The following is a 25,925-nucleotide window of genomic DNA, read 5'->3' as shown; positions in this document are numbered from 1 at the left end:
CTTTACATCGTAATGCAAATGTTTGCACGTTGAATTTCTCCTAGCTCCTTATTAAAACATAATAAGACTTCCCTTTGTCATTGTAGTTAGAAAGGCTGATGGAAAACAGCGGCAGCGCCAGGCAACGGTGAGCAAGATGTGCAAAACTCACAACAGAAGTTTTCAGAAACCATTTAGCAATGAGTTTGGTGGGCAGGGAACCAGTCTGGCCACTTAAAAGGAAACTCAGCTACACAGAGTTCTGGAGTCAGCCACAGCTTGTGGAAAAAGTGGGAAGTAACTTTGGTCATTCCAACTTCAAAATGATCCTTACATTGCTGCCTGAGAACTCCTTGCAAAATATACAGCTTTTACTGGAAACTGTCTTCAGGTAAGAAAATAGAAGTGGTCTTGCAGGGCCAACAGTAAAGCAAAGGGACTGATATTCCCCTACAGTGACACACAAACAGCATAAATTGTTTATATAAATAACCATATGCAAAATAGTTTCCACACTGATGGTCAGCTCGAGCTTAACCAGCACAAGTAAACAGAAGATGCAGGCACCCACTTCAGAAAAAAACAACAAAAGACAGTTCTGCTCAGGCTTTAGACTCGCACTTTGGATTTCAGGCCAAACAAACAAACAGTGATGTCTTTCCTGGTCCTCACAATATTTGAAACAGAGATAGATGAGCAAAGCAGTAATATAGCCCTAGAGCTTCTCACTCGGATTAAGGTAGTAAGAGCACTTTCAGGTATGCAGAAGAGCATCAGACTCGTGAACTTTTGCATCACAGGAACTTCCATTCTGCAGGGCTCCCCATCCCCGTGCTGTCCTCATCAATGCTGCAGGGGAGAGCTCTGGAAAGTTTTTCAGTCATTCAGAAACTCCAGTTATTTCCCCCAGTTCCACTGACCACACAGGGCTGCTACCCTGAATAAGAGCAGTTAGCGAGCATCTCCTTGAGTCAGTTCAGAGCAGGAAACAGTTCCTAACAAAGTGCGTGCGCAGAGCTAGGAAGTAAACTATGTTAGAATTGCTAAGACTTGCCCTTAACTGTACTAAGTTATTTATGATCCCTTGGGGAATTAGCTCAAAAATTCCATTTGAAAGATGCCTTCTTACATCTGTCACTGGCAGAATCACTGCAAAGCATGAGGTAAGACAGGAAAAATTAAAGAAACCTACCATCCTCTAGAACCAGCTGTTGCTGAAGTAGCAAATATTCAGACTGCATGGTAGTTTATTCCAGAGTCTTAACAAAAGTTGTCTTAAATCTCACAGAAGAAAAGATAGACTAGATATTAGGAAGAAATTCTTTATTGTGAAAGGTGGTGAGACACTAGCACAGGCTGCCCAGTAAGGTTGTGGATGCCCCCTCCCTGGAAGCATTCAAGGCCAGGCTGGACGGGGCTTCAAGGGAGGTGCCCCTGACTACATCAGGTGGGTTGGAAATAGATGATCTTAAAGTTCCCTTACAACCCAAATCATTCTAAGATTCTATTATACAAATTTAATGGTTGAACTATATTTTAAGGTATCTCCTGGTGTCATTCACCCCTATTTCACAAGGTTTTAAAAATGAGTCAATCCTGGAGGATGCCAGCAGAGAAACCAACCTGTCACACTGCTGGCGGGCCAGCAGCATCTCTGGAGTCACTTTGGCCTTGAGCTCTTGCCTACCTTTGAATTTCCTGCCTCCTCCAGGTCACCATCACCCAATAGGCAACTGCAAAGGCAGTCCTGTTTTATGGTTTTGCTCAGCACTGACACAAGACCTCTGATGGGAGACAGAGGACACCACTCCATGTGGCACACATTTCAATTCTACCGCCACAGGGAGGCCAGCAGGGTAGAAAGAAGAGATAAGCTAAGAAACATCACTCTTGCTAATCATAACTTTCATTCTTGGCAAAGGGCCAGTCAGAACACAATGAGTCTTAATTAAGATGAAGAATGGCCACTTTGCTCTTTTAACCAGAGCGTGATTCCATCCATCATAACCAGCACATGGACGAGCTGCTACTGCCAATAAACTGCTGCAGCCACCTAAGTCAAGCCCAGAGAATTACGGAAGTCACTGATGCTCTCATCTACTGCACATTCCTGAAGGAGCTGCAGTTTGGAAGCACTCGAACAGGACTTGAAAAACAGTTGACAGCTCTTGATGGATTACCTCTGACTTTTTTTAAAATGGGAATAAACGTGGACAAAAAGGAGGCTGGGAAGAGGAGGAAGGTCCTAGATCATTTTAAATAATCTTCAGGCAAAAAGCTCAGGCTTTCTTCCTTTCCACTCATGCTTACTTAGTGAGGTATAGTTGGTAAAAAGAGAAAGGCCTCTCTTTGCAGTGAAAGCTGGTGCACTGTATAGAACAAATCACTATTTTTGTTTGTCAGCCAAGTCAGTTCTGTCTCAGAGGAGCTGGCTGAATCAAACCTCAACTCCAGACCTCATGCCTTGCTCTCATTTTACACTGATGTCACCAAAAGGGAAACACCGCCTCCTTTCTCCACAGCCTAATCCCTTGTCTTTTGTTTCTACGCTATGTTGTCTCTTAGACTCCTGCTTTATAACCCTTTTCAACATACCTAATGCATCTGAAAGCATTTTTGAAAAACAAGACTTCGGGTGCAACAGGTAAGGAATGCACCAGTTAATTTAGGCAATATTTTTACATATGTATATATAGGTAAAAAAATAAATTGTCTTAAGAAATATCATGTAACCTGATTAAGAAACAGACTCCCAGAAACCGTGCAATAAGTAGAAAGCACTAGCTGAACAGCTGACACCACAACCACTAACTGCTTATTTTCAGAATTTAAGAACAAGCACCTCAAGAACAGAGCATTCAACCTAAGAAAGAAACCTGATTCTTCGTTGGAGATTGCAGAATATTACAGAAGGGGCTCCAGACTGCTCCTTGACTTTAGTTGATCTTTCTTTCCCGTTCTCTTGCAGTCACAAAGTTGAGGAGGTCAATGGCTGTGACAATGCCAAACACCATTTGCCGCTTACTGGAAGAACCATCAGTGTGATCTACACAGAAACAAAAAAGGAAACTCAGCTGTTGGGAGGCACAAAGACACACCATCCCACCAGGCTGTTTGGTAAAACCCTAGCCACCCTAGCTGCTGGGCATTGCTAATGTCCCCTTGTGTATCAGAAATGCTCCTTAACAGAGAGCTTACAGAAACGGAAGCAGTATGGAAAGAAGTGTGAGTTCACCACACTTAATTTCAGCATGAAAATTCAAACAAAATCCTTTATTTGAGCCTCACTTTCTTCATACGTTCATTTCTACCACTCTGCATGAACAGGTGAAATGGATAATATCTGTTATAAGACATTAAGTTGTCTTAAAGTGGTGTCGGCACTGACATCAAGCTCTTACTGCCCTTCATTAAACTTAAGATTTTGCTTTAGAAGGGAAAAAATCGTAGTCAACCTGTGACATTCATTGTGATAGAACTGCTTGTATTTGCTTCTTGTTACCACTCTTATAAAGATTGCATCAATCAAGGTGCCATACATCATACTCACACTGAATTTGTTCGTGAACCACTAGAGCAAAGTGGTCTGTTTCCAGGATATGAGAGAGTTTCCCCAAGCTGTCTTTCAGGTTAATCTGAAGAGAGAGTTACAGAATTTAAATAAAACAGCCCCTTATATTTTTAGTGGTGTATAATCACCACATACTCCACCTAGTGTTAAAAACAGTATACTGGTGCTCACATCTGAAGTATAAAACACAACAAATCAAGGCTGAGTTAAAAGATCAGAATGTTTTCTTTTTTACCCTTGATTTACAAGAAAACGAAACAAAACACAAACTACTACGTGAAATTTTCATTCCAATTCTGAAATTGTAATGAATATACTGAACAGCTGAAAAATAAGGGAGAGGATAAAGGAGTGTTCCATGTGTAATGAGAGGAGTTCCATAAAAATCAAGATTATACTCAGTGATTTTACTCTAGTGAGACTGGGAATGAACAAATGAATCAGACTATAATCATTGTGGAAGTGAATACAATCTGAGAACGGAGCAGGGGATCAGGGAAAAGCCCAAACAATCCAAAACCAAGGGTGAACACAGTGCACGGCTGCACTGTGCTCAAGTGCAAATCAGAAAACAGGGAAACAAGAACTCATTTTGAGTGCAGCAGTTGAACTTTGAGAAAGCTAAATGAGAAAGCATTCCATGTTGGCTCTGCAGAAAGAGCGCAGGTCCTTCTGAAACACTCAACTTATCACCTGCTGGAAACCACCTTTGGAAGAATGCAGAAATCTATTCTTCCCCAATGCTCTGAAGTACTTAGCAGCAGCAAGTGGTCTACCATTCAGGTGATTCTCCACAACTGGCAGCAACAACCACTATCTGACAAGGTTCAAGGGATTAAAAGAATTTGTAGTAAAGGCAAGTCTCATACTGCAGATTAATAAAGCCTCTATTCTGCAGTGAGCTCAGCTTGCAATTAGAGAATACACCTCATCAGTAAGAACAGTTGGGCTCAGCTGGAGCACTGAGTTTCCATACTGAGAGAGATACCCCGCTGCCTGTGTTTAATGAACCAGCAGGCAATAGTGCATACCAAAGCTCCAATCCTTAAGCTTATGTGTAAGGTGAGGGATGGTGGGAAAGCTGAATTTACTATTGAGTCAAGTCAGCTGTCAGTCACCGTCAGTGACAAGCAGTTCTGTCCAAACTTGGGTTCAAAGCCTAACTTTAGAATTTAGGTTCAAAGCTCACTGAAGAGTAGAGCCTCTTGTCACCTCATTGTGTGCTACCAGCAAACCTGCTTTGAGAAACCAAGTAAGCTAAAGGACCAGGGCAAGTAGTCCATAGGCAGTACTAGGATAGCTATGAAGACCTAAGCACATGTTGAAGTTTTAATAGAAATCTGACAGAACTCCAATGCTCTTTTCACCTATCTCACTGTTACTCATTCAGTCTCCCTAAGTATTTTGCCCGTATTTCCACATTCGAGTTTTTATTCTTAAATCCTTTAAGTCCTTACAGTATTAGCCTGCACACATGCTACCAAGCTACACATGACTAAGACTGCTTGTCTGGACAAATAACATGGCAAATAACTCTTCCCAGTGCAGTGACGGAGCAGTGGCACAGCTGCACAGAGAGGTGGTGGAGTCTCCTTCTCTGGAGACGTTCCAGACCCGCCTGGACGCCTACCTGTGCAACCTGGGCTAGGGAGCTGCTGTGGCAGGGGGTTGGACTCCATGATCTCTGGAGGTCCCTTCCAACCCCTACGTACTGTCATTACTTGTGACCCTAGAAATAAATTAAAAGGAGGCTCTCATACACAGAGGATGCCAATGATTAATTGGCCTACAACACTGACCAAAGCCACATCAGGCAACAGGCTAACAATCTCTAGGTATAGTAACAGGAAAGTGTCAGTGTTTCCGGTGTTGCTAAAATGCCTTGGCATTCTCGGGCTAAGGAGACCTCTTAATGATGCATGTTGTGGTACAGATCCTGACTGCAGGACATCATTTCATTGACACAAATGATGTGTTCTCCCAATTTCACCAGTGAACACGCCAAATAAGCTTGACCAAAGCGTTAAGAAAAGCAAAATTCACAATACTTCTGAGGTTATATGCATTTAACCATGTTTCTCCATCAAACCACCAGTTCAAATGAAAAATAACTGATGAATGATGCTTTCAGTTAGTACATTAGCAATACCACTGCTGTAGTGTTATTCCCTTTCCATCCTCCACCAAGAAGCATCAAAGCTGAAAAGAAATCATCAAGCCATTCTATACTGAAGAAGCACGAGAGTTCAAGTTGAACACGGAAAAAAGCCACAACCTCAGAAGTGCAGAGAATTGGCCACTACAGCTAACACCACTGTAGGTACACAAGCAAGTGCACAACACCAGCCCCAGAAACTCTCAAGGTGTCCAAGTGAGGGAGAACATTGACCGAATAGTTTTGTTACGCACCACATTTCCACCTGATCCTTGATTATCAGCCTGGGAAGGAAAAAATACATTTACATTTGGTCTACAAAGAACTAGCATTTCCTCTCAACCTCATGGACTCCTTAGTTTGTAGGCTGAACAGCAGCATTACACATACTTGTGAATTCTGTGAGATTGCTGAAACTGAAAACCTGGTGAAAGCTAAGTAAAGCACTCCATATTAAAAAAAATATTTCTCCCGTAAGTGAAGCAAAGCAAAAGCAATAATACTCAAACATTCTAGAAGAGCCTGGATGTTGTGATCTCCTGTCACACCATACTGGATGGGCAAGTGAAACCAGTGAAATTCACCTATCTTGACAACAGCTTTCACTGTCCATCTACCCCTGTTCTAAGGAGACACCTGATACAAAAGGCAAACAGTTCCCTTTTTCAGCTGGTACAGAAATTAATTAAGAGTTGTTTCAGTATCTTGCTATCTTTTCTGCTGGAGAATCTATTGCCCAGATATGTGCTGGGTTATGGGCAGGGAGTAAAGGACAAGAATAGGAAAAGAAAGCCTGCTGAATTAATAGAAAAGCCCAATATAAGGCCACAACACAAATCCAGGAGCTGCTGAGTAAACTAGGAGGGAATTTAGCACAAGTCCTATTTTTGCTCTCAAAACCAGCTGTTCCACGTGGTCCTGAGTAAATCTCACCCAACCTGTTGCCACTGTAGTGTTAAGTCACCTGTAGTTGTACTTTATACTGAAGAATGGAGAATTGCTGCTTACCTGCTTGAATTGCTTGTAGATTACTTTGCTGACTTCATCTGAAGGCTGAACTTTTCCAGCAAGCAGTGAAGAAAGCATGTTACCTAGGGTAACCATGCCCAAAATGACCCTGGAAAAGAAGAGAAATTAGATGTAGCTAACAATACAAGTGCCTTTAGTGTTCCTAGGGATAAAATCACCCACTCTCAGCCAGCCTACAGAAGCAATTCTAGTTGACTCAAATCAACACTGTTGTTGGCATATATATATATTACGATTCTGTGTTTCTGCAGGAGATACCTGAAGCCCAATTTTCAGAAGTGCTGGAAACACACAGAAGTCAGCAGTTGCAGTGGGTGGCTGGTCCTTCTGAGCATCTAGCTCAAAAAAGGACCTCCAGTTTTTAAAGTTGGAGAGCTTTTGAAAAGCAGACATCACTGTTTAATGTCATCATTTCTCCTTTGAGAAGGTATGATAAGGTCAAGGTCACACTCTCCAGTTTTGCCCACTTGCCCTTCTCCCTACAAGCATACCACAAGGAATGTAAAAATGAATCCCTTGTGTTAGCACTGTGACTGGAGCACAACTGGGCAGCTCTGTTCATTATTCAGCCTTACAGCAGATGCATGGAGTACCTACAGCACACAATTTGCTAAGGACTCTCTGGCTTATAGGGGGGTCACTAACTCATTGCATTGTAATACAATGCTCTACAGAAATTGGTGGAAGCTGTGGTGAAGATGGGTAAGTTGGGCATTGTTTGTTTCAAACATGAAATTTGGTTTTGATAAGTTGAACAGCTGTCATAAATACAAGGAAACCAACCTACAGAGATGCACAGAGTCTCATACCACAATAACCATTAGAAGCTTACAGTATGAAAGGCAAGACAATCCCAGAATGACAATATATCACCACTGGTGTGACAACATAGAAGTCAACTTTTAAGAACAATGTTACTATAACTGAAAAACATATTGTGCTTCCATCCAGCATCTAAAGACATGCCTCGGGACCTGGTGAGAGAAGCAATATATATGGATGAATAGTGATACAATATGGACATACCCAGAGTCATCAACAACTGGTACCTGGTCGAATCCCTTCTCCCGGAGAATTTCAACAGTCTTTGCACAGGTGACAGTGGGAAGCACAGTCAGGGGAGCTGAGAGGCTTAACTCCTGAACACTGATGTTCCACCACCTGGGACAAAATGAAAACCAAACCACTTCATGTCTCAGGGAGAGAAGAGAACCAGTAGCTCACCTGCCATGATATTTCCCACTACAGGAATGACAAAAACCTGGGAGGAAGAGTCTAGACTTTACCAGAACTAATAAAGGTGTCAAGGCTTTACAGTTCTCTCACCAAAATCAGAAACTTACTCAGGTGTGAGAAAGCTTCAAGACTGAAATATTTCTCCTATTTAATCTACTTGGCTGGATTACAGATGATTAGTGAAAAATGATAAATGAGGGAACCTAGTATTTATACCTCACAAAGAAAATCCCAGGCTTCTGCTCAAAGGGTTAGATTTACAGGTATTACAGGCATAGAAAAGCCTCCCTTGGTTATACAGAATTGTAATGCTTTGCAATCAAGAACTGTTGTTGGTAAGGTTCTCTGGATACTACTCATTCAATTCAGACATAACCCTTTTCATTCAAAAGTTATTAAATTTAACCAAATTATTATATTAACCAATTTTTCCTTCTGTTGCCATGGAACTCAAAGAAAGATATTTAATTTAGGCAGACTTGACAAATAGCCACAGTTATGCACCAACACAGCAGCACGGAAGATTTAAACACAAAGGAAGTAGTATAAACTGCAGTGAGCTTTCAATTAGCAACTAGCATAAAGAGAGCTGCTAAATGGGTTCATGAGAATCCACATGGATCTGACGTTCTTACCAAGGTTTTTTGACAATGTCTTCTTCTGTCATGAACCCTTTCTGAATCATCCATTTATCACTCAAGAACTTGGACCTGGAAATTATGAGGCAATAAAAAGCTTATTAGCAGACTGAATATCTAACATCAATATTAATAACACAGTGAATGTTTACAGCTCACTATCACTAACAATTAAATTATAATTGAAAATATACTATGTTTGCCATCCAAGCTTACCAGCCAGGCACATCGTGATGAAATACTTGTAGAAATAAAAATTAATACCATTGGAAATGAAGCTCCAACTACATCAGTCCCATGCAACATTAGATAAAGAGACAGTCTGGGACAGAAAAATGTCAATATGTACTATGCCCAGGTCTTGCTGTAGTTTGTAGTCAGGCTATCACAGTAGAAGTCTGCACAATACAGTGCTGTTGTGTCGGATGTAATAGCAGTCATGTAACAGAACTAAAGAGAGCACTTTTTGGAATACATTTCAATGTAGTGGGTGTGAAATTTCTTCTCAGCAAAGCTCAAAGCCCTCCTTGTCAACTCTCCCCAGCACTGGCTAGTGCCACTGTGTTCTGCTGTGGACACAGGCAGAAAGAGTGGACGACAGCCTTAAAGAGAACCTTCTGGGAATGGGATAACACCAGTGGCCTCAAATAAATTAGACTGAGAGCAAATCTTTTCCATAAAGACTTTAACTAACCAGTTATGGTTACTCATACTCAAATGAGACACCAGGAGGAGCTCTGCTTTCGTAGGGCTCCATGTCAAACCTGATCTAGATACCACATCAGTTGTGCCCCAAGGAAATTCCTCACTTCAACAACTTTGTTCTGCAAGAGATATGCATTCAACTTGCCACTGCTGTAACGAGGTATGAGGGGCTGCCTCATCCTTTTCCCACAGAGACAACAAGCAGGTTCTTACATGTAGTTCCTGATAGAGTCAGGGAAGATAACAACACAGCGCTGACCCTCCTTCAGCTCTTTGGCTGCCTTCACAGCTACAGACATTGCGCTGCCTGAGCTGCCACCTGGCAAAATGCATATCAGAGGCAAAACTGTCAGAATATACGCGCAATGAGAAGAACGAAAGAGAGGAGGAGAGTCAGCAGAGGAGCCCAAGGTGAGGAAGACAGCTTCTGAAGTGTTAGGAGGTCTCCAAACAGCACAAGGCTTTATCCTCCCACATATTACTCAGAGAAACCCAAAGGACTCATGTCTGTTCTTACCACACAGCAGTCCTTCCTCTCGGATCAGCATGCGTGCTAGAGCAAATGATTCTTCATCATTGCTCTTGTACCACTGGTCCACCAGCTGGAAGAGGGCAGGAAGACAGAAACAAGGGTCTCTTTAAATGAGGAGGGATACAGAAGGGGGCCAAGAGAACGACACTGTAAATTCAACCCCATGATCTTTGAGCCAAAGGCTGTTCTACTTAGCACCTCATGCTCAGAATTCCATCCTGCAAATGCTAAGTAGAATTTTTGTCACTGAAGGAAGATGACCACATTAGCACTGCAGTCTCCTTATTGAAATCTGTGAGAACAGACTTATAAGACAGCCAGAGAGCATCAACCTGTTTCCTCCCCTTGGAGGTCTTCCCAGACACACAGCTTCTGCTCAGGACTAGACATAGTCATACTGCTTCTGAGGGGGAGTATTGGATTTTATTCCATCTTATTATTTTTTAAAAGGAATTACTACATTGTACAAAACTTATCTGTTTCACAGCATTTCTCCTAGCATTTCAAGACAAACATGTTCAGTACAAAAGCCATCTGAGAACAGCTTTTCCTAATGAGAAAGAACAGGAATAATTCTGCACACAAGCTCTCCCCTTTCAGCTCAAAGAAATGATTTCCCAAGTTTCTCCACCTTCCACCTTACAACCAACAGATGGCAAAGGTCAGAAAACCAAGAAGCAAGACTTACAGATCTATCCAACACCGTGGGGACAAAATCGTATCCAATTCCTTCTACTTCATATGTTGTCTTGTCAGTCTTGTTCAGTTCGTCTGGTTGAGCGAGGATTGAGCCCTCAGGATCAACACCTATGATCTGGAGAAGGAGTTTTCACTTTGGCTACCATGTCACACTGTGTTCAAGAACACAGCTACTTAAAGCAAGCATTTAGCCTTACTGCAGCAGTTGGTGTCACTTGTTAGCAGGCAGCTAACAAGCAGACTAGCCTGCTGCTCATCTCTACCTGGCAAAACTCACCTCTCCTGTGAGCACAATGCTTTACTGTGTTAGGTTGGATATTAGGAAAAATTTATTCTCAAGAGTGGTGAGGCAGTGGCACAGGCTGCCCAAGGAGGTGGGGGAGTCACTGTCCCTGGAGGTGTTCAAGAAATCTGGAGAAGTGGCACTGAGGGACACAGTTAGTGGGCATGGTGGCAGTGGGTCAATGGTTGGACTAGATGATCTTAGAGGTGTTTTTAATGAAAAAATCCTACAATTCTGATCACTGGGCTACCCATCTTGTCTCCTCAGGCCGCAGACATTAAGTGAGGGGCACTACTTGTTCAACAAGGATTCTGTTTCATTTAACCAGAGGAAAGGCTTTCCAAGACAAAACTGTCTTCAATCATGTCAGCCATCATTACAGGCAATATGTGCCTATGCTTGACATGAAATACAAGATTTATTTTGTTGTTAGTATTTTGCTCTTCCTTCTCTGACTACATGTGGATAAATATAGGGAATCAGCTTCTGTGAGGAAATCCAAAACTGCATACTAATACATATATATATATACACACACACACTGGTCTGTGCAGAGAGACTCGCTTGAAAAAAAACCTCAGGCACTCTAGAAATTGCCAAAGCCATGCCACAGTCAGAGAGGAAGCATAAGGCTGCTGGGCACATCAGCAAAGGACATTTGTCCTGAGGGCCAGTTTTCACCTGCTAAGCCAAACCTGAACTCTAGTCAACAGCAAGACCAGAGCATAATGTTTTCAGACACTGTCGGAAATAATTTCTTCGCTGTTCAGAACTACTTTCGACTGAAGAACTCCGAGAGCTTCTCTCAGCAGCCCAGCTTACCAGGAATGAGATACACCAAGAAGCAGAACAGTTTGAGGCTAAAGAGACAGGCTTGACACTTACTTTGCAACCTGGACACTTCTCCTTCAGCTTTCTGGAGATGCCAGTGATGGTACCTCCTGTGCCAGCTGTAGCCACCAGCATGTCTACTTTCCCTGTTTGAGGGTGAAAAAGAAAGAGCAGTTGTGACATTTCTCTGAGGATGATGGATTAAAAACTCACAGATAAGTGTGGACTTGATATAACAAAGTCACAGGAAGGAGCAGAAAAGGGGCAAGATAGGGCTTTTTGCAGCCCAAAGAACTGCATTTTATGAGATCTGTCATGAGGTCACCTTGCTCTGTTCCTGTTTACTTCAAAAAATGGCTCAGAAATGTTCTTCAGTAGCACAGAAAGGCAACAGTTTGTCACATATCACTTTGGTCACAAGCATCCAACAGAACTATTATAGGTACGACAGTTTATTCTTCTGTCAGCCATCAGTTTCCTTGGTGCATGCACTTAACACCATTGTGAGTAAAGCACATTCTAAAAGATCAGTTTATATACAAAGCTAAATGCCTTCAAGTCAGCAGAACAACACTGCACCAAGCAGGTTCAGTTCACAGAAGACTGGTATAAGCTCAGTAATAACAACGCTTGACCTATAAGGAAATATAAGTAGAAATGGGAGGGTAGTGCAGTCAACAGGTAGAACTCATACAGACTCTAGGTTTGTGGAATAGCAGTTTGTTAAAACAGACTCACTTTGAATTAGTTTCTTAATGTTTGTCATAGAAAAACAAACTAAGTCTTCTGAACAATTAGAAGGATGGGGTTTTACTTTTTATTTATTTTTTTTTTGGGGGGGGGAGGGGGGTATGGAAAAGAACCTTTCACATGGTCCTCACTCTCATTAGAAGAAATATAATAACTGAATTTATTATTCCAACTGTCCCAGTTGGGATAAGAGTCCCAGCAAAGAAGTTTAACTGTTCTGTTTCACAGGACAGGTCACTAGCCTCCAATATAGTCTCTTCCTGCAGAATCACAGTGAATGCCTCCAATAGCTCTTGGGTTCCTCAGCAGGGTGTTAGCCCAGCTGAAACTCGCTGCTGCCACAACTCAATCGTTTTTGGTACTCCAGCTAGGCTGCCTAGAGCTAAAATGGAAATTACCCCAACAGAGAAAACTGTCTTTACTGGTGACAGCTGCAACACAGAGTAGAAGATCCTGGAAGCACAAACTATTTTAAGGAGCTTTCAGTGCAATGGTGTGTTTTATCTGAGAGTATAAATACATTTAATTCTATATTATGAGCCAAAAAAAAAGATCCTGTAATTTCTTGCTATTCTAGGTATATATATTCCCCCCCCCCCCCCCCCCCCCATACATGATTTAAGTATTACTATTTTCTCCAACTGGAGAACCTTAAAAACAAAACATCCATCTTTAATGGAAAACAGTTTATTATTAAAAGTAGTACTGAAGTAAAGCAGTTCTCTAATGACACAGCATATGTACAGGATCTGCTGTATCACAACCCAATTCTCAACCATCTCAGGTCCCGTTCTCAAGAACATAACAACAAAGAATATGAAAGACTCATTAAAGAGCAGCCTTACCTTCACACTGTTGCAGGATCTCTTCAGCTGTGGTGTCGTAGTGTGTCAGTGGATTGCTGGCATTACGGTACTGCATTGACACACAAAATGGCCATTAAGAGAACCAGAAAAATAACAACATACACCCCATTATGCATTTCAAGAACATGACAAACATTCTCCAAGCCCCACAGCTGCTACATACACTTTCCAGACTGTTTCTTTACCTATTATCTGCACCTAGGCAGAATGCCTTAGGGGAGATACAGCCTTCCTAAGCGCCCTGCTATAAGGACATTTCTAAGTTACCAGCAAATCTCAGCATCAAACTCAGACCTGGCTGTAGAGCAGTTTCTTTTAAAAAGATGATCCTTGTACCAATTCTTCGACAAGGTACTATGAATTCAGTAGAGAAACCCACTTTTTTTTCCCCTAGCTTCTAAAAAACATAGGCTTACTACTGCCCTCTAGTGAACATAAAAGCTCATTACCCTACAGCACTGCAACCGCTCAGTAGGTCATTTTCCCCCTCACAGACACCCGTACACTGTCGGAACTTCCAGCCAGGACATAAGGACCAACGCAGCAATACCTCTTGCTGCGATACACCTACATCTCTGACACTTTGTTCTTACCTGGTCTAAGATATGCGCATTGGGGATTTCATTCTTCAGTCTCCATGCCACACCCACGTGAGATTCAGGAGAATCAAACCTGGCAGTAGTTGGAGTCCTCACAATCTCAGCACCCAGAGCTCTCAGGACATCCACCTGGAGCAAACAGAGATTATCAGAAAAATCAGGGCTTCACCTGAGAGTTCCATAACAAATCCCTGCTGTTATTCTGGGCATTTGGGTCTGCAGGGACTATTATCCATACTGAGAAACCTTATTTAGGCAAAACTCTGTCTCCTCTTGTGCTGGTCACACATGCTCTGACCTCTAACAGTACTATAGCCCTCTAAATGCAAACAATGTATATTTACCTGCTTCTTCAGACAGAGGCAGCAAAGGAGATCCTCCACGGCCCTATGTACTGCTCAAATACTATGAGGGCAAAACAGCCAGGCAGAGCAAGGACTGTCTTCAGAAGGAAAGCATTTGTTGCTCTGTGGAGCATGGCAATAGCCATGTTACCTTTCCTTCCAGGGCAAGCTAGTAATGGGCATCCCTTCAGGGGATGTTGTTCATGGCTGCTCCCATTTGTGCCATTGAGATTAGTGGTTTTCCTGACACTGATTTGCTGCCTCAATTTTTTTTTTCCCCTAGCTTCAATCTGAGGCCCAGCAGATTCCCACAAGGCTCAGCCCAGTGCAGAACTGAAGAATGTTCGAGGCTTTGGCCATTGCCTTCAGTTGTCCTCCTTTGCTCAGAGATGGACAGCTAACCCAGGGACGGGGAGTCAATTCAATCTGCTGTGTAGATCTCAAGTTCCTTTGATACCTGTGATGACATCTCTCCAACTGACAATGCTGCAGGGACAGGCCCTAAACACAATTACGACCATGGCCCTCCAGCCAGGATCTCCCTTGGCACTACCAAGAGCCCTTCAACAGAAGTCTATCTGGCCAGCAATTTGGGGTCCAGGAGCCTACATTATTGCTAAAGCCACAACACTCATTTGGATGAGGAACTCCACAAGTGCAAACATGCTTATTTTTTAAACTCTCAAAAATAAAAGCAGATCTGACCTTCTCCATACTCATTTTCTCTGGCATCACGATGATGCAGCGGTAACCCTTCACTGCTGCAGCCAAGGCCAGACCAATTCCTGGAAGCAAGCATAAACATGCAGAGCATATAGTGAGAAGCAACAAAAACTTAAATCCACAGCACCAGATTTGGCATGCCTTTACTGTAATCAGATTCCCACAAGAGACTTGAGTAGAATGTCTTTAGAGGGGAGCGACAAAGTTTCTGGCTTCTGAAGAGAGATGGAGTTACAGACACTGGTTCTTTGAGGATCACAGTCAAAGGAAGCTTGGCCAAGTGTGGCAGAAAAAAATTGTATATCACATTATATATAGAATAATATATACATATACATACACACACACACACATTATATATATATATATAAAAAAAAACACCTGCACGTGGTAAAGCCAGTGGGGTCTACTTTTCACTTCCCTCCTGTCTGCTCTCCATCTCACAGTTTTTCCAGAAGTAGCTCGTGACAAGAATGAATTTTAAGCTAAAGAAGACCTAGAGCAATCTTTTTGATGTTGAGAATATTAGATCCCCTATTATTCTGCATTACTCACTCTGCATTAACCAGTTTGCAGCACTCCTAAACTAAGCCCTTTCTGAAACAAGAAAATTTAGTTTCTTTGTGTGATAGTGGCTCTAATGTATTACATCAACTTGCTACAGCATTGAAACACCTAGGTTGTTAGACATCTCATTTCTAGATTAAAAATCTGCACTTCCAGTCTGATTTCTGACTCTTCAGCAGGACTTCAACTGCCTACTTGAGCAGCTAAGCTCAGAAATATCTTCTCAATTGAGATGCTTACACTGGACTGAGGCAGCTGATAAGCACCTGAGGTAAGGCTGCATGGCACCTCCCCTGCTGTTTTGGGTACCAGGCACAGTATCAGTGTACACTCACAACAATGCTTCACAGATCTTTACAGAGAAACGTGCTTGTCCAAAGCTGCCTCTGTTTCTGCCTGGTTTGGGATTGTATAAGGGTGAAAAATCTATATAAAAAAAATCTCAGGTAATTCAACCTTTAAATTCTATTTAATTTTTTAAAGGGCTGGAAACAAATTCTTTTCCAGTGCATTACAGATAAATACAGGTACAGGAACTACATAAAACAAGACAGCACTGAACTTAAAACCATACAGAATCCCTCCCTACAGTCTGTGATGAAGAAAGCATTCTGAGACCTAAACCAGTACCTTGAACTTTCCAGTACTGACCTGGAAATCCAACAAACATCAAAATAAGACTCTTGCTGTGGGAAAAATGAGATGCAGTGAAGAAAGAAATCTAACACAGACACTCCGAGCAGCGGCCTCAGGCCAAGGCCAATCTCCTCACTTCACTCTCTTCCCTGGTCTTCGCCTTTCAGTGCATCAAGACAGCTTTTGAAGTAATTGCCTTGTACCTCCCTTGCATCTGTTTTCTTTCTGTGTCTCAGGTTCCATACAAAAGAGTCTGCTTATCAGGTGCAACACTAAAGTAAGATGTCATAGAATCACCTCAGTTACTGGAAGAACACAATATATGGATAATCTCCCTTAGATGTCATTACTTGTGTATAGCTTCATTTCCAAGGGCTTCAGTCTTTCTGTAGCCCCTATAGAGCACTGGCTGGACAACACTGGCAACAGATAGGATTTCCCAGTTTTCTGGGATAGAATATATTAATTTCTGTTCATGCACTAGCTCAGTCATCTCAGTGACTCCATTACTGAGGACTGGAAGAAAAGAACAGAAAAGTCTGTCTGACCTAGTTAACTTGTGTGTGTGAGAAAGAAGCAATGAATGCCCAGAAAAGAGTTTAAAAACAGGTCAGAACATCCAGTGACATCTGCCCAGAGAGCATCAGACAGGGAAACAGTTTGTAGCACTTCTCAAAGACCCCCTTGGAGGATGCAGCGTGTTTATATTTCACTAGTTCAGGGCGCAGCATTCTTATGTTTACTCTCCACTAGTAGAACAGCTCTGATGCAGCAGCCCACTGAACTCCCAACCTGCTCAGGTCATCAGATGCTCTTCTGCAGCCCCTGGCTGGTTGGACTACTCCTTCCACCAGCCCTCCAGGGAGATGATGGTCCAAGGAAAACCTGCTGAAAATCTAGGAGTGCAAGGGCTGTGTCAGCAAACAGTGCTATTGGGATGCAGCTCGTCTCCCAGCTCAACTGCACCATTAGGGGAAAGGCCAACTCTCAGGACAGGCCAACCTCATCTGATAGACTGCATGGCCACGGACTATGGGACTTCCCAAACAGAAGATCAGATTCTGGTGCTTGATTTCCAACAATTTCAGATGAACTCCCAGATGGAACTTAGAGATCCTAGTGTATCTGGTCTAACACTTTTTTTTGTTGTTGTTGTTTAAATAAAGCAAAGAGCTCCTGCAAACATAGCAGACTTCCTCCCTTGCTGTTCTGGTCAGCATAGCACATTGCAGTCTCCATGCTCTGGTCTCAGTTTTGCCTCCTCCAGGAAAGCCACAAAAGCATCTTCTGCACTCTTTTCTAGGACCTCTCCACCCCCTACCTGTGTTTCCAGAGGTTGGCTCTATGATTGTGTCCCCAGGCTTCAAGATCCCAGCCCTCTCAGCATCCTCAACCATCCTCAGGCTGATGCGGTCCTTCACGCTGCCCCCAGCATTGAAGTATTCACATTTTGCCACTGGAAGCAAAGAAACCAAACAGTGTTCTTAAACAGCAATTTGCTGCTGACCCTAACACATCTTCAGGAGCAACTGTTAACATATCTGGCACAGCTCACCACTCCACATACAGAAGCAGAGATGAGGATTCCCTTCAAATGAAGAGAGTTCTATTCACCCCACCAATGTGTTTTGCCTCCAGATAGCTCCAGTTTAAATAAAGGTTTCCCTGGGGCAGTTTCAATCCTTTTATCATTTACTTTGATCTTTAGTGACAACTTGCAGAACCTGCACTTTGTACACCAGTGAAAGCTACAGATATTAGGAACAGTTAAAAGCTTCATACAATATGTACAAATCATTCTCAACCAAAGCAGAAAAATTACAAGGAGAATCCCTATATAAAATACAAATTGGAAGACATTTTAGATTATCAAAATTTAAAAGCCCCAAAATCTGTCAAATTAAAAAAAGGAATTTTGATTCCATTTTCTAAAGACACTGCATTTCTCTTATGCCCAAGTTCCACAACACTACAAGGCAGAACTGCCTGTGTTCCCAAAATGGTGTTCGTTGTTTCTTTCTCCTGCCTGCGGTAGTACTCACAGAGTTCACACTTGAGCCCAAAGTGCTTCCCAATCTTGTTGATTCGCACCAACGGTGTGTTGCCAACTTTATTCAAGATGTTGGGTAGAATGTTTGGAGGCTCTGGCCTGGCACACAGACAGACAAAGTCAGAAGGCAGCTCACTGAGTAGCAACACAAAGCGTTCCCGATGTTTTATTACACCCAGCTTTCTCCCTTTCCTGGCAGACTCAAACATTCTCTTAAACCAAAATACCTATTACATATCAATTTGTAAAACAAGTGCCTGATCCAGAACGCCAGGATTAATCATACATCAAGCCAAGTACTGAAGCAGGAACTATGTGGTCTGAACTTCTCCTGGCACAAGTAGCAAAGCACTGCTCATGGTCAGCTGTTTTACAAGCAGTTACAGTGCAATCGTTCATCTAGTCAGAGAACTGCTTGCCAGGTTACTTCAAGTAATCTAGTTCCAGCCCATGTACTTTCACATCACATAACTTCTTCGGTGCAAGGCCCCTTGTATGCTTAACCTGGGTTCTTGGCTTTGTTTATGCATTGAATTTAAGAAGCACCAGCATATCTACATGCAAAGCAGCATCAGTTTAAACCAGTCACTTTTTGTTAAATCCATATAGCTCTGAGGTGACCAGGATAAGTCCTGTGCTGAAAACTAGCAAGCAAAGAGAAGTAATACCTACAGAGACATATGACGATGAGGAGAGGCAGAGATGGGTTTCCCAAGCTTCCATGTGCATTTGCTGGGTGTATCTGGACGAATCCACTTCCTTTCCTTCTCATTAGCCTTACATTCCTCTTGGTCTGTCCCACCAGGGAGGAAGTATTTGCCAGAAGCATGAGGGCATGAGTTTGCATCTGGATTGACCTGGGAAGAAAGGGAACACATTTCATTCTCAAAGAGAAAAAGATAAGAGTCCACTGTGATTCATATGTCCTGCTGTAATGAGGCTAGAGTATCTCTTGAGATTATCAAACTTGCTCAAGTTCTGCAACATGGGTAACCCTTCATTCATGTAATTGCCCTGCAACTGCCCTGTAATTGCCTATCCCATCAACAGTCAAAAGTTGAGTTACTCACATGGAGCCCTTACTCTTCGTTCTGTCTCTTTATCAGCTGATCTTTCTTCTCCAGTGTTTCAGCATGCAGTTTTTCTGAGGGCACCCTACCCAAACAGAAATTACCATGGTGCTGGTTTTCAGAAGAGCAACGTGATGTTGTGGGAGATGCATTTCCTACACAAAAAGCTAGCCCCAAGAAATAAAGAATCTCCAAGCAGAGAGAAACTACACCCTGGCTAATTAGAAAGTGGTACCAAAAGACTACACAGCTACTTGTGGTCTGGAAAACTCTTGCACAAAGCTCATCTGTTTCAATAGCATCTGTCTCAAGAGAATTCCAACTAGAAATCCCACTGAAAGCAGACAGAGCTTCCCTAAATTCTGGTGACAAAGATAGGCCAATAGTCATCCCCAAAGACAAGTGTGTACCTTGGATGCTGGAACAGGCTTCTCTGATATCAGTTTCTCCATTTTCTTAGGCAAAGGCACCGTAGACTGGACTTGCTTTGGGAGAAAGAGTAGAGGGGGTCACACGATTGGAATCTTCTTCAAAGATGCAGACCATGCAAGTTAAAAAACAAAACAAAACACTATCAGGAAACAATCTCTCTTAGGGAAACAATACTCATCCCACTAACACAGCGGTAGGAAGGGAAAGCTGACAAACAAATTGAAGCTGAGTTGTACAGGCAGGATAAAGAGAGCCATGCAGAAAGTCATTGAGCAAAAGCAACTGAAAGCCATCTGACTGTTCTTCCTGCATTACCTATTCTACCCTCTGCTCTGCCCCCCCACCTCCTTTAGAGCAGAAGAAAATAGCTCTTTTGGAATGTCTGCTCTTCTATGAGGTTGGCAGCCAGAAAAAGTAATAGAAAATACTTCAGTTCACAGGATACAGTCTTCTAGGAACACCAGGGGTGAAAGGGTTGTACTGGGCAAACACTTAAATACTCTGTACACAATTTAGGAAAAGGCTCGGAATGAGAACATTTGCAGATTTCAATTCATCCTTGAGTAGGAGACCAAACTCCTAAAGTTCCTCCCAACATCAAATTAACGTTGAGCATGCAAATACAGGGATGTAGCACACAAACACTTCAACCACAAGGCAGCTCAGTAGGCTGTTGGTGTTTGAGAAATCTGTGAATAACAAGCAGAAGCAGTAAATTCATTTCTCCTACCCCAGCCAGCCTCATTACTACCCCTAAAGGCAAAAATCTGGCTGAAGTCTTACAAAACGTGGTTTTACTCATCACTGTTTTTGATGAAGAATTCACATCTCTTTGCATTACTGAATTGTACTAGACCTGGAAAGGTTCTCACCCCCATACTTCTGCCAAATGCTTGCAAAACAGATACAGCTTAGACAGGCACTGTTGATGGTCTGCTAGCAGACTGGAAAACATCTAATCACAGGATCAGTGAACTTTAGCATTTGATCCTGTGAGTTAACGTGCACCACTGACCACTACTGCTTTATACATACCTCCTCCTTTCTCAAACGCTGGTTTGAAGAAAATGCTTATGGCATTTAAACTGCCCCTTTTAGGAAAGAAGTCTCTGGAAGTGCCAACTTCTACAACAAAGGCTTGGCATAATTCAACATCTGGATGTAAGAACTTCCATGCCACCAAAATAATACCATTCTACTTTATTTAATACACACCCAAGAGACAAGACAGGAATTGGCCTCTATTAGACTGATGATGACTAGATTGAGTGACACCAGTCCAAGAGAGCTAATATACCATAAGCATACATAATTTAACACTATCAGCCTTTGTTAGTAGAAGTGTTTAGCTCCACAGTAAGACCTAGCCTCAGTTCTACTTCTAGGAGGTGCCTGGTCCACAGTCCAGAACAACAGCACTTTATTTTATAAAGCAAAAGTACTCAAGTGTCAAGCTCTCCCTCAAGCCACACATACAAGTTCAACACAATGGATGCAATATTGGGCATAGGCACTGGCAACAGTTACAAAGCCCATCTATTAAAGATACCTTGCTGCAAAAGGATCACACTGCTTCGACATGCAGGAAGAAAGCAGCCAGGGCTTATAAAGATGAAGCAGATTTTGTTCTTCCCTGATCACTGCAGAGGAGTTGGATTAGATGAACTTTAAAGGTCCCTTCCAACTCAAATGACTCTATGATTCTACATTCTTATAAAAGAGATGGGTGAAAAATCAGGCTTTAAGTCATCACATCTCAGTGTTCTGCAATATGGTCCAAAATTTTTGGAGAAAGGCAGAGAAACCTGCAGCAGTACAAATTACAAAGATTTGAAGAAGTGCTACTTGTTCTATGCATTGCCTGCAGGAAAGAAGTGAACATTGCCGTCTTTAAAAGCTGCCTTTTGAAGGAGTCCTTCTAAATTTGGCAAGACACCATCTCATTTCCTATAAAATAAGCCAAAAAATAAAAATAAAAATCCATGGAAAAAGTCCACTGCTGGCAATGGCCATCACCTCTTGAGCTAGAAAAGGCAGAAAGTGAGGAAAAGCTCTATTTACTGCCTTCAGTTAAGATGTTAGATTATCTCAGGCGTTCAGAGGAATGGAAATACTTTGATGCTTCATCAAAGCTTGGTCATGGGGCTAGAACTTTCAACAAAAAATGAAGCTAGGGAGAAAAAACTTAACCATAAGCACTACCAACAAAAATCTTGTCATCTAATACCAGTCTTAAGCAATACCATCCATCGGAATCGACACAAGCCCCCATTCAACAACTCCTTTCAAAATGCTTTATTAGGTGTGATTTTAAATAACCTCACACTCATCTATTTCGAAGTATATAGGTAAGTGCATATACATTCATAAAGTCAAATTCTAATCATAGTAGTAGAGAAGCAGCCACAGCTACGGCCAACTGAATGTCTTAGATGCTGAAGAAGGATGAAATCCCATGACAAACTCAGGAATTCAAAAGTGAATTCTTCCCGCAGTATTCAGTGAAGATTTATGAGCAGCAGCAGCAACAGCTTGCTGCTCTTCATATGGAAGAAGACAAGAGCCCAGTGACTGGCTGTGCTCACAACCAACAGGAAGAGCTCAGCTCTCCAAGCTTCTGCATTCCTACCAATAAGCATCCTTAGACACCACACCAAACATTCTTCTCGCACTTCCAGCTCAATCTAAGGCAACTCCAGCAAAACATGAAGCAGATGTCTGCCTAGGACAACCAGATTCACCCAAAGAACTATAAACCAGGACATAAGAAGCTCATGAACCTTCCTAGCGGGGACATTTTGGAGAAAAAAAGAAGAAAAGGGATGAGCAGAAGTTACCAAAGACAGCAACTTCTTCACTATCCTGATCCCTTTCTCAGCCTGTTTTCTGAGAATGCAGACAGGAGCGAGAGGAGAACAGTGAACGAATGTTTCCTGGCATACCTAGAGAGTGGTGAACAGCAGGAAGGGTTGCCCATCTTCAGAAGGGAAGTTCTACCAGACTGAATGGGGGTTTGCTATAAAAGCAAACACTTCCAGAAATAGCTGGAGGTGTGGGCAGAGCCTGGCTAGAAAAATCTGACTACTTCTGCCCTTATATCTGCAGAAAAAAATAGGAAACCAAATTACACACAGTTACTTACACCTAAAGCATGGAAGGGACTGGGGCAGACAGACGTAATTGATTTAGAAAGCCTTGTGGACAAGGCCACACCTCAGCATCAATCTCCACAGTGGACCCAAAATCTAAAGTACTCCTCAATTCCTACATGATAAATTTACAAAGAATAGCGTTGAAGGCCACTGGGTGAAATTAATCCCTAGACAACCTGGGTTGAACTCTTTCCACAGATGTTAGGAGCTACAGTTTCTAAGGCTGTTTACAGTATACTGTGTCAGCACTAATGCAGACATGTACAGAGTATCACATGTGCAAGAATCTAATTAACTCCACTCCTGTCTGAAGCCAAAATTAAGCTGTTTAAAGGCAGGTGTACAAGACAGATCAGAGGGAGATGCCCTACGGGCTGACTGCTCAACCAGAGATGAGATACAGGATTCCATCATGCTGCAGCCTGAGAACGGTAAACTTTGATGCTAAGCAGGTCTGTGAATGAGTAAACCACCAAAAACCAGTTGTTCTGCTTGCTCCATGGTACTGCAGGGTCTTACAGAGCTGGAGGATCTCTGTAAGTTACCAGAAGCAGCAGTACATACACAACCTTTGGAAGCTGTTTGAAAACACCACAGTTATACCTCTTTGAGGCAGTGGCACAGGCTGCCCAGGGAGGTGGTGCAGTCACTGTCCCTGGAGGTGTTCAAGAGCCATGTGAATGCGGCACTGAGGGACATGGTCAGTGGGCATGGCGTGATGGGCTGCTGGTTGGACTAGATTAGTTTAGTGGTCTTTCCAACCTTAATGTTTCTGTGATTCAGGAGACAATCAGGCAGCCAAGTTTTTCTTATGGCGTTATGCTACTTGTTCAGTAGCAGCCAGCCATCTCCCCTATGTCTGGAGGTGTCAGGGGACTTGGAATAGCCTCATCTCTGTGCATCTTCCCAGTGAGGACTCTTCTTTCTTTGCATGGCTAGACTGGCGTACTCAACCTGCTGACAGAAAAGCAGTGGCCCTTCCCTGCCCCTTCTTCTCTGGAACATCACAACTTCAACAGCAATGCAACCCCCATCACTTCACTCTGGCAACCGTCATGCATAAGACCAGCTAGTGAAAACATGAAGCATTCAGCCTTCCTTCTTCACACAGAGGAACACTGTGAGCAGCCCTGAAGAGGTGTGCTGTACAACACTGCCTCCACTTCCTGAAGAACTTGCCTGGACTCACATCATAAGACGTGAATCTTCATTTAGAAGATCTGAGGAGCAAAAAGGCACTAGAGAAAAGTCTGGAGAATGTATTATCTGGACTTTTACTTGCTACAACCACAAGTTTTAGTATTGCCTCCCCATCTCTTGTTCCCTCAGCCCAGGGCTCAAAGCCCATATCCAGCTTGAGGGGATGCTGCTTGCGCCTGTACCCAGAAGCCACTCACTCTGGGTAAATCAAGAAGGCCTTTGGCAGGGATAATGCCCCCTCAATCACAAAATCGTAGGGAAGGGACCTCTGGAGAACATCCAGGCCAACCGTTCCTAAAGCAGGTTCTCTACAGTAGACTACGCAGGATGCAGGAAAGCATCCAGGTCAGCTTCTCTCTAGAGAAAGAGACTTCATAACCTCCCTAGGTGGGCAGCAGGCAGCTGCCAATAACTGGGGCCAGCCCAGGCCCTCCCAGCAACCAGCTGCCAGCAGCAGATTAATTATGTACCTGAGTTGGCAGGCCCGCAGCAGGGCCCCTATGACCTTGCTACCACTATGATTTTTAGAATTGTTCTGGCTTGCAGAAAGCACATTTGGTTGTGCTCAGAGGATGTGATACAATAGTAAGGGGCTGTCAAAAAGGAGCATGTGCCCAAATGCTAGGCCTCACCCAGCACCTCTGCCTCCCTCTACTACTAGCAGCCATCCCGCTGCAGACCTACCCCAGCCATGAAAAGGTACGCTCTGGGGTCTCCCAGGAGGCCCTCCCTCCTCTGGCCCAGGATTGCCCATTTCTGCAGCCCAGGCTTTCCCTCCTGTGATCAGGAATACATTAGAAAGCAGGGCTCATATCTGGGCTCAGCAAACAGCCTTGTTTGAAAAGTAAATACGTACACACTGAGCAGCTCAGCCAGAACAGGGCCAGCGTGCTTTCAAATTCTCATGGTCAAAGCCTTTGGAGTGAGAAGGGTGAACATGAAAGCAGATGCCCGAGGACAGGCGAGGGTCGCCCACCTGCCATCCACCACCGGCATCACTAAACACTGCTGCGAGCAGCTCATCGCCCAGCACAGGAGGAGGAACGCAAGAAATACGAATCAACAAAATGAGCTTTTCAGCCTGGTTCCCTCCAACACACCACCGACACCTAAGAGACTCAAACCCGAGCAAGGAGGGCGAGAGCAAGGAACAGCGTGCCATACTGGAGCCACGCTGAGAGCAGCCTTCCACCCACCCCCCCTTCTCCTCCCCCACGCATCCCCCCCCGCTCCGCCCCAGCCCACGCTGCCGGGAGCATCCCGTCCTCCGCTTTCCCCGATCCATCCATTGGATCCCAATGGGCATTGCCCATCCACTCTGATTAAGATCCAAACAAAAAGTCTACGCACGCGGGCCCTCTCAGGGCTGACGCAACGGCGGGCGCCGACCCCTCCCTCCCCCACCCACCCCCAAGAGCCGCCACCTCACCGGCGGGGCGGGCGCTCCGGCGACGCCGCTGCAGGCAGGGAGCGCAGCGCCGTCCGCCGCGTTAAGAAGAGCCTCGACTCCGCCCTTCCCCTTAGCCCCGCCCCCCAGAGTTGGGGAGGAGGCGGTGAGGCGCGCTGCCATTGGTCGCCGCGGGGGCGTCGGCGATGTGGTGACAGCCAATCGTAAGATGGCGCGGAGTGCGGAGCGGAGGAGGGATCTGTCCGCCCCCTGCGGCGCGTGAGGGTGCGATGGCGCTGTGCCGCCCCCCCCCCCGCGGGGGTTGGTGGGGGAGAAGGCTGTGGTGGGGCGCGTTGTGCTTGGTGTAAACACACTGGGGTGCCCCGGCTCACGCAGAAAGTTAAGAAAAGGACCAAGAATAGGAGAGAGCAACAGGGCTTAGCTGGGGGAAACACCTTGAAAAGCGACCCAGCGCTGCAGAGAGCCCAGCA

General features: G+C 43.8%; 1 protein-coding gene across 2 annotated transcripts; it reads right to left on the bottom strand.

Annotated features, from left to right (window-relative positions):
• Positions 1-87: 87 nt before the first annotated feature.
• Positions 88-25,542, bottom strand: LOC136051931 (cystathionine beta-synthase-like protein). Of its 2 annotated transcripts, XM_065741643.1 has the most exons (19): positions 25,477-25,542; positions 19,674-19,790; positions 18,866-19,050; positions 18,186-18,292; positions 17,465-17,599; positions 14,923-15,002; positions 13,868-14,002; positions 13,254-13,323; positions 11,713-11,804; positions 10,534-10,659; positions 9,831-9,915; positions 9,527-9,632; positions 8,606-8,680; positions 7,761-7,895; positions 6,714-6,822; positions 5,960-5,989; positions 3,530-3,614; positions 1,821-3,025; positions 88-1,527 (listed from the first exon to the last, which is right to left on the bottom strand). In XM_065741643.1, exons 2-18 carry the CDS (start codon positions 19,713-19,715, stop codon positions 2,916-2,918), a joined length of 1,707 nt encoding a protein of 568 aa, XP_065597715.1. In that variant the 5' UTR covers positions 19,716-19,790; positions 25,477-25,542; the 3' UTR covers positions 88-1,527; positions 1,821-2,915. The 2 variants fall into 2 exon arrangements, with proteins under 2 accessions (XP_065597715.1, XP_065597716.1); XM_065741644.1 differs by lacking the exon at positions 5,960-5,989.
• Positions 25,543-25,925: the final 383 nt, after the last annotated feature.

Source organism: Cyrtonyx montezumae, unplaced genomic scaffold (assembly GCF_038088225.1).
Source record: "Cyrtonyx montezumae isolate F1298 unplaced genomic scaffold, pur_monq_1.0 scaffold_3, whole genome shotgun sequence".
Classification (NCBI taxonomy): Eukaryota; Metazoa; Chordata; class Aves; order Galliformes; family Odontophoridae; genus Cyrtonyx; species Cyrtonyx montezumae.
The sequence above is the reverse complement of the archived record's forward strand: the minus strand, read 5'-3'. Positions and strand labels throughout refer to the sequence as shown.

Bases quoted from the DNA above. Each gene is read 5' to 3' on its own strand.
- LOC136051931 (XM_065741643.1), bottom strand. From the start codon at position 19,715: ATGGAGAAACTGATATCAGAGAAGCCTGTTCCAGCATCCAAG. The intron at 14,003-14,922 runs GTCAGATCTGCT...TGTTTGCTCCAG, and splicing joins AGAAAATGAGTATGGAGAAG to GTGGATGTCCTGAGAGCTCT. The intron at 13,324-13,867 runs GTAAGAACAAAG...GTGTCAATGCAG, and splicing joins ATGCGCATATCTTAGACCAG to TACCGTAATGCCAGCAATCC.